This window comes from Morone saxatilis, unplaced genomic scaffold, assembly GCF_004916995.1.
Source record: "Morone saxatilis isolate NCDOM2014 unplaced genomic scaffold, NCSU_SB_2.0 Contig12, whole genome shotgun sequence".
Lineage (NCBI taxonomy): Eukaryota > Metazoa > Chordata > Actinopteri > Moronidae > Morone > Morone saxatilis.
This window is the reverse complement of record NW_023339674.1, coordinates 20,734,362-20,743,254: the sequence shown is the minus strand read 5'-3', so window position 1 is coordinate 20,743,254 and position 8,893 is coordinate 20,734,362. Positions and strand designations below refer to the sequence as shown.

Genomic DNA, 8,893 nt, shown 5'->3' with positions numbered 1-8,893 from the left:
ATGCTTTCTGTCATGTTGGCACTAGGAGGCTCCTTCCCACTGAGAGCCTCAACTTGTGTGATTGTGTCATTCAACACAGGGAGAACTGTGTTCAGGTTCTTCACTGAAATAGACACAGAAAGCATCTATAAAACTATAAAACTATAAAATTATTATATTCCAGCTGTAAGGTGACTTTCAATCAATTTAAAAAGTATAAAAGCACTTAAAGAAGTTGTCTACCATTAATACTCACATGTCTGTTCTGCCTCAATCAACATATCGTCTATATTCACACTGACATTTGTTAAAGTTATTCTCTCCACTGCCTGGCTGACATTACTCAGTCTCTCCATTATATTGCTGACTGTGGAGTTAGAGGCAGAGGCAGCTGTTTTTGCAGACTCTATCAGGACTTCTGTGTCATCTGAAATCAAAAAGACAGTATGACGCAGGTACAGTGCATAATCTGCCATTCATGTTTCCTCATACAAATTTAATGTGATCCACCTACCTCTTGTGATCTTTCTGATTTCATCGCTGACGCTTAAGATGTCTATCCTCAGTGATTCTCCTTTGTCCTTTTGCTTATTCACATTATCTTTGTGGGTGTTCACTGAATGCAACAGCACTGTTCAAAAGAAATTGTGAAGCTTGTCACTTTTTGCGCATCCATAACCAATAAAATGTATCTGACTTGTTACAAATTATGTTATAAACTTCACACACATTTAAGGTCACTCTGAGTCTCGTTGGCTTCTGTCCATAAACGAGTAGAATTATCTTTGAGTCCTTCGGCTCTGTTGACCAGACCTCCATCTTTTACGTCCTAATTTATTGTAACAGAATCATAGTAATATTTTTGATAAGCATTACTAAATATTCAGGGTTCCATTAAGCATTACTGATAGCACCTCAGTTACCTTTAAGGCTTGATCAGCCACCTCTCTGGACTGATTTGCTGCCATCTCCTTTTCTATGGAAGTTATGATGCTGTTATAAGCTCTTATACCCAGGACACCGAGCAGGTCTGTACTGTTGGTAGCATTATGAAACACTCTGCAATAACATATAGCATGTTGTATTAATGTCAACATAAACACAGTTGGCTTTAGTGTTTAATTCTTAAATCTGTCCACTTTCTTTATTTTGTCTGGTTCACACTTACTGTTGAAACGCTGCTGCCACTCTGTTGAGCTCCTCTGCATGCTCCTCAGACTTGGTTACGATATCCATCTTTGCCATAATTTGGACGAGGTTGTTTAACTTCTCAAAGAGCTGCAGCTTGGCACTATCTATCTGAGCTGCATGATTCTCAAATTCCTGCAATTTACACACAATAAACTCAGTTTGCACACTCAAAAATGTGTCTCTCGGAATTACGGTGGTAAAAGATGCCTGCTTACTTTTTTAATCTCCTCAAGCATTAGAAACATGTTTGTAATGTTCTTCAGCAGATCTTTAGTCATTGCAGTCAGTGGAAGAAGTGCACTTTGTTCTCTCTCCAGCTGAGTTTGAAGGTGCTGCAGCAAATGATGAACAGAGATGGATGAACATGACATTGCAGAGTGTCCTATTGTACAGAAAATAAATGTTTGATATACACATCACCTCCAGATGTTGTAGCGTAGTTAGACGTTTTAGGTTCAGGCCCTGTGTCCTGTTGACTGTGTCCTCTGCGTCTGACAGCAGCTCAGCCACGTCCCTCAGAGAAGAGTCTGACTTCATCAGAGAGTCTGCAGTCTGATTTAATACAGTCTGGTTGGTTTCCGCAGGAACTTTCATGTTCCTGATAATGTCCAACACTGAGGAGAACAGGGTCATAATTACTGGATATCAGCCAGTGTGTTTCTCAACAACCAAAAATATTACTTTTTAAAGGTCCAGTGTGTAGGAATTAGTGGCATCTAGCGGTCTAGTTGTTGATTGCAACACCCTTGTTTCACAAACTACAGTGGCCATGAAACACCTGAAAAATGCGTACGCCCCTATGTAGAGCCAGTGTTTGGTTTGTTGTTATGTAGCTAGTTCACACTAGAGCAAAATCTGCTCTCATAGAAATATGAAGCTCTCTCGAAAGAAAGTGAATACATGTATTTTCCCAAATGTCAAGCTAGATCTAGATCTGGGAGTTCAAAATCAAAGTTTTTCTTTTTAAATTACTATTATTCTCCTGCATTTAAGTGCCGGTGAGAAAGTTATCTCTTTTTGTTGTTAATCAAACCCAGAACAGAAGTGTTAAACAAACCATTTTGTTTCAGTGGTTTCAGCTTCAAAAGTTGGAGAGTTGTGAATTGTGGAAAGTGGCCTGACCATTGGGCTTTCTACTTTACATCACTGTGAATGAAGAGCCAAACATCAGAGCAACCGCCTCTGCTCTGCATTGTATCCATGAACTGAACGGAAAGCAACCCATGAATAGACTGAATCTCACATGTGTGTGCCTCCTCCTGCTCGCTGCCAGCTTTGTCTCTCTGAGAAGAGCAGCCTCTTGCTCTCATTTCCTGCACAATGCGTTTGGCCTCCTCCATCATTCTGGCTTTCTTGTTTTCAGAGAGAGTCTCTGAATCTCCAGGTTTCACCTCAGTTAGCCCCTTTATCAAATCTGAAAAACCACAATAACAGAGACATTGCTGTGAATGATACGTCTGAGGCTCACTTTGTCTCACTCTTCCTTAACAAGTCTCAGACAGGAGAGGCAGGACTGGTCTGCTGGTCTCAGCCCAACGAAGATTATTAAGTTAAGGATACTAAGGATACATACACACATATATTAATGTAATATACCTTGTATTGCTGCGTGGAGAACTTCAGCTTTAGAGAGAAGATCCTTTGCCTTTAACTTTGTTCCATTCACATTCTGCAATACCTTTTCCAGATGTGACACAGTGTCAAGTGTCTGGAAAGTTAAAAATAATATTTAAAAAAAGGTGTTAAGTTTCTTATGTGTTTTCAGATCAATGCATGTGCATTCACTGTTCACACTCTGCACTAAAAAGAAGAGAATGAATTCATAAAACTCAGGGGTTCGTCACTTTCTGATGTTTTTATGTGTAGTTTATAAAGACACCTCCTGCAGTTTTCAAACAATAATTCACATTTACAATTTAGTAAAATTGCAATTATCCTCCTAAACTCCTGATTGAGTTTCAGTAACTGAAACAAAATTCACTCCAGGTACCTTGTCAATCAGTTGACTCAAATCATCTCTGACAACATCCACATCTGCTTCCAGCTGTTCCACCTTTGGATCCAGGTGTCTCACAGCAGTGCTGTACCTCCTAGTCTGAATCTGCAAAACAGGGGATGTGAGAAATTTCTGAACACAGAGAAACATTGTTGAGTGATACAAATATAACAGAAGATCTTTTTCTTTTGGCAAACTTGCATGAACTGCACCTTGGTTTCAGAGATGTTAGCCACCAGCCTGGAGAGTGAACCAGGACCATTAAGGATGTTCTGCAGCTGCTGCTTCAGCCAAGCCAGAGCATCGTCCATATTTTCCAACTCGACCAGTAAAGCGAGATTGCAGCTGTCACATTCTGTCAGTAAATACAAGGGGAGGATTTTATGGGTAACTCTAACTACAATCAACACGATTATACGATGAATTTTCAATGCAAACTCACTATGGCACTGATCACCACAGCTGCTGCAACCAGATGTGATGCACTCTATTAAAAGGAAGGGATATCAAAGTAAATCTCAATACATTAAGATCAGTTTACTAGTCATGAACAGTACTACTCCTACTTTTAAAATGTCTTCTGTGGTTCTGAGGTCTGAGAAGAATACTAGAAAGACTGAGTTTCAAATTGTCTGCAGTTAATATGGGTATTTATCAGGCAGAAAGCATCTGACAAAAGAGATGCTATTGGTTGTATTGTAGGAAATGTAGGCTTTGTTTTGGGACTGTGACCCATACTAGAGACCAAAGGTCAGGATATCTCTCTAACTTTAAAATCTCTTCTCTTCACTTCTCTTGTGAGTCCTTCAACTTTATGGGAATCCAGTAGTAAATCACATGCTCCTTCAAAACATAGTGAATATAAGAATATTCAGTGTATGAGAGAACTGATGGTTATGACTTTTTTACAGTATATAAACTTTATGTGTGTGTATTTCTGTGAAAATGTATATTTACCTCCAGTCAGAGAATCACAAATGTTCATGGTGCTATCCTTGCAATTGCAGGGCTTGCAGCTGCCTCCTTGCACCACTGGATTACCATAGTAACCAAATGCACATCTTAATAAAGCGAGGAAAAACAAGAGGCTGACATTGAGCTTAGATTATATTTGGGTCATTCCACGAATGCGGTACAATGTGGACTTTGACAATTTCAGATTTTTGACCAAAATGTAGGACTTTTCTGAACACCCCATAACATTAACTACATATTCAACTTCTAGAAAAACATAAATTCCCATCTCAGGCATCAAATCTCTACTATTATTGGTCATTATTTTATGGTGTGTGCAATATTAGTCATCAACCCTGTTACGGACACTATGTTGTAACCTATAAATAGTTGTTTTTTACTCTCAAATTCACTGTAAGATTACCTTACATTCAATATGGTATAAGAATGTTATGCTTTACGACTACAACATCACAACATAAATGACTGAAATACAGTTAGAAAAGAAGGTAGTAAGTTGCCTGTTTCTGCACCATGTTGTTCAGAAGACTTCTATGATGTCACATCCTGTTGCTCATGCCACTTAAGGATCGGTTTATCATTTTTAGGGGGGGATAATGGTTTGTGTAACGGGGTTGAGGGGTTACTTGGGTACGGAACTAAATAATGGAAGTTTAATGAATAATTATGATTTTTTTTAAAAAACAAAACATTACCAACAAAAGAGCACAGATAGAAGTACGTCTAAATGGCAACATTTTTAGACCTTTTTCCATTTTTATTAGTCATATCCCAAGTACACTTTCATTGAAGGCCATGAGGGACATGGGAAAATAAGTGGTGTCAATTGAAAAAACAAGATCATTTCTAATATAAAGATACATTTTATGTAATGTTTTTACACATTATTAAAGGGGACATTTCAATTGATATAAAAAGCTTTTAAGAATAGATTTTAGTCACCCAATAGATAAAATACACTTAACAAGGTCAGAGGGACTCAAATCGTACTGCAATCGTAGAATGACTCACTTATTGTCACACCTACATGCGAATATAATTCACATTTACATTAGCAGTGGACAATAGGGATTAGGATGCAATGTTTTGGTACACTGATAATAATCTAGAAATGTAAATGATGCTTTGGTTATGTGTCACTTCTTAAAGAGCAGACGTACTTCTCACATCTGGCTCCACTGTAACCACGTTTACACAAGCATTCAACCACTCCTGAGCCGATGTCCAGACAGGCCAATGCAAAGCTACAGAGAGAAGGAATAATATCTTCATACTGATGCAGAGCAAAAATCATTTGAGTTTGGCTGAGCTGGGTAAGAAAAAGAGACTGACTTGTTCCATTTAAAGGGACATGGACAGGCCTGGCAGGCACTGTTGGCTGTGTTTCCATAGTAACCCTCTTTACACCGTTCACAGCGGTCCCAGATGGCATTGAATTGACAGTTCTGGAGATCAGTTAGATGAAACACAACAATGAACAACATGTTTTTTTCCATCTAGTTTGGTCTACACATGCTACAAGCTTTAAGTGTATTGTAAATCAGCCATTGAACATGTGCCATTGAGTGTTTATGTGTATGTGTATGTGTGTGTGAACACCAACCACACAGTTCCCTGTATGCTCATCACACTCATTGGATAGTCCATTGCAGCTACATGGCACACACTGACCCCTGTATGGTCCTGCCTGCTCTCTGTAGAAGCCAGAGCTGCACTTCTGTAGACACAGAGAGCTGAACAGTCGACTGTGGGATAATTAACACAAGCAAACACTCCAACTCCACTGACCTGCTTAGGTGAAAACTATTATCACTAAGTAATCACGCTGCAAAGTGATTAACTGCAAGAAAATGCAAATTTAATCTTCATAACATACAGTATCAGATGGATTTGTAACAAAGGAAATACACTGGTCTGAGGTGTAAATCAGGGTGTGACATGGAGACACAGAGAAACATGAAGAGAATACGCTTCTAAGTAAGATTTAGCTGTAAAAAGATTTTTTATTCCTGAGCCAAAATGAAATGCATGTCTGATAGTGACAGTAGCTTTATCAGAACAAGTGTAACAATAAATGACCTTGCTACACACCAGAGAATGTGCTGTAATCTCACTGACAAAAACCCAACAAAGAGCTGCCTTACCTGAGTGATAGCACCTGCTGTCTGGTTGCTGAAGGAAGGATCACAGAACTTTTTTGTTCCCTGTGTCTCCTGATGGATCTGACTGTGTCTGTCATGCCTACCATTTGAATGTTTCTCAGTAGAGGGATAAACTGGAGCAAAGCAAAGCAAAAACAACCATACCACAGTGCAAAGCAAATATATATTCGGCTGCATTATGAGCTATTCAGAAAGCCATGTGATTCCAGCAGTAAGTCCAGAGAAACAGTAAGTGTGGATGAATGTAAGCCAGTGCACAGTTAGGTTCAAGGTTCAGTGAGGTGTGGTTGAACTTGCAGGCATTAAGGTCTTTATGAGGCAGTGGAGCATGTATGTGAACTGTGTTTGCTTGAACAATGCAACGTGCAGAGACAAACACACTTAGAATAAAATGGTTCACTTTATTATCAGTCAGTCCAGAAATCAAGACAATCCAGTTGATGCACTAAGTAATTGATACAATATTGTTTATAATGGTAGAAAAATATGAAAGAATATGCCACTGAAAAAACTGAAACATCTATTTGCATTGAAAATATCAAGCACCATTTTATTTGTTCTGTCTCAAACAGATACACGTTGAGGCCTGAAACACTGATTCCACCAGGGTCAGATTTTTAATTTGCATGGTTTGTGTCCCCCACCAACACCACCACTTCATACCAACACCACTCCTTCATCCCTCCCCCTCTCAATATGTCATTATCAATATTTCAGTTTTCAGTACAACAGTGTTACTGTAACAAAAGAGTTTTGCAGTCTGAAGATATAACATTACGGTTAAAAACAAACAGTGAAATTCACAACCAGGCCACCGTGATTTACTTAAAATGTACTTGCATAATATTTAATCAATAATTATAACACATTGTTCAAGCAAGACTATGTAACTTGTGGAACAGCAGCCACTGTGGCTACAAGTGACAGTTAAAGGACCAGTGTGTAGGATTTAGTGGCATCTATTGGTGATGTTGCAGATTGAAACTAACTGGACACCGCTGGCGTCTGTATTTGATGACCTGTGAATTGCGAACTGTGTGGAGAAACTATGGTGGTTGCGGAACTCACGAAAAAAGTGAAAGGCCCTATCTACAGCCAGTGTTACACTAAACGTACCTTGAATATTATATTGCATTTCTGATAAGAGATCCTCCTAAATGTTACATACTGGTCCTTTAAGGTCTGGTCACACCAGAAAGTTAAACAGCTAAATTAATTCTCATGTCTTTGCAAAATATTTGGTAGGCTCCCTAGCTCTCTATTCCCTCAGAGGTCAGGACGGTTAGCTACAGGTTAAGTGCACAAACTCGCTGGTTTACTAAAGGTAAACCCAATATTTGTGCAGAGTGATTATGTCCCAGCAAGCAAATCTGATAATTGCGACGATTCTATTGGAATAGTTGATTTCACCACATATTTATGCCGTTTTCAATGCTGGTGTGACAGCGCTTTTAGGGGGTGATGCTAAATGCTGACAGTTTTAGCTAAAATGCTAAGCTACTGTAACACAAGTAGCACAAGTGGAGAAGAGTAGTAGTAGAACACGTCTGTTGTACACTACAGTAAGTCTGCTAACATTAACCAAAATTAGCCACCGTAAGCTACATCAAAATTACGAATGTAATTTTTTTTACTTTAATTTTACATTTATAAATTAAGATTATGTTACTTTTGTACAAAGTTACATTGTCTCACTTTGATTTTTCAATTTGAAGTTTTTCATATTTTGTGAGTTTTGACCAATTAATAAAATGTTTGGAAGGCCAATTGAATCTATCTGGCCACATAGGCTGGTTTGTCTACTACGTCCCTGAGAGAAGCAATGTATTCACTGTAAAAGGCTTATATGAGTTTTGAGTCTTTGCACACAACATTATCTACAGTGTGAGAAAGATTCAGCAGAAAGTTCAGAAAATAAGGATGACAGGGGTGCTTTAGAGACAAAATGAGAAATGACTGATGTTGTTTGAGACCCACTGACAGTCCAGTGTAAGAGTTTAGCATTAACACTCAACTGAGCCGTCTTATTAGAATCATAGAATAGGGTACAAAGCATAGCTCGCAATGCCACAAGTGTTTCGGCCATCTCGGATGATTCGCATGAAGCCACCTTCACCCCAACTGGTACCCCAACTAAAAGAGAAAAAACAGCTTATTCAAATAAAATACAAAAAAAACACAAAAAATGTAGGTTTAATAAATCAGCCTTTGCTATTGTATATGGAGAGGCTTTTTTCTGACCTGTTTTTGATGATCCAGTAGTCTTGACCTCCTTCAGACCCGTAGCCAACCAGCAGCACCGCGTGACTCAGATTATTAGGGTTGCAGCTGGGCTCATCATATATCCCTGTAAAGGAAGTTGCAACTTGCATTAACTGATTGTTTGGCCACTTGGGAGCAGCATAAGCCAGTTGTAAAATTGTAATATTATCACTTTTCAAGTAAAATAGTTGCAAACAGCTGCTTATTTACACATTCAGCAGATATAAAGCAACATTCATTATGAGTTATGTGTCAACCTGTTGATCTGTTTTGGTCTCTACCGTCTCCTAAGAGAAATATCTGGCTCTTTAACTGCTAAATGCTCCAC

The 8,893-nt window shown here is 38.7% G+C and overlaps 1 protein-coding gene across 1 annotated transcript in view; it reads right to left on the bottom strand.

The window, feature by feature from the left end:
- Positions 1–8,336: 8,336 nt before the first annotated feature.
- The window catches only part of cts12 (cathepsin 12), a 3,474-nt gene continuing 2,917 nt past the window's right edge, over positions 8,337–8,893 (bottom strand). The window contains exons 7-8 of the mRNA XM_035652678.1: positions 8,545–8,650; positions 8,337–8,436 (exon numbers count right to left, since the gene is read on the bottom strand). Of these exons, the coding sequence (XP_035508571.1) occupies positions 8,337–8,436; positions 8,545–8,650 (206 nt within the window). The remainder of the gene's footprint in view (positions 8,437–8,544; positions 8,651–8,893) is intronic.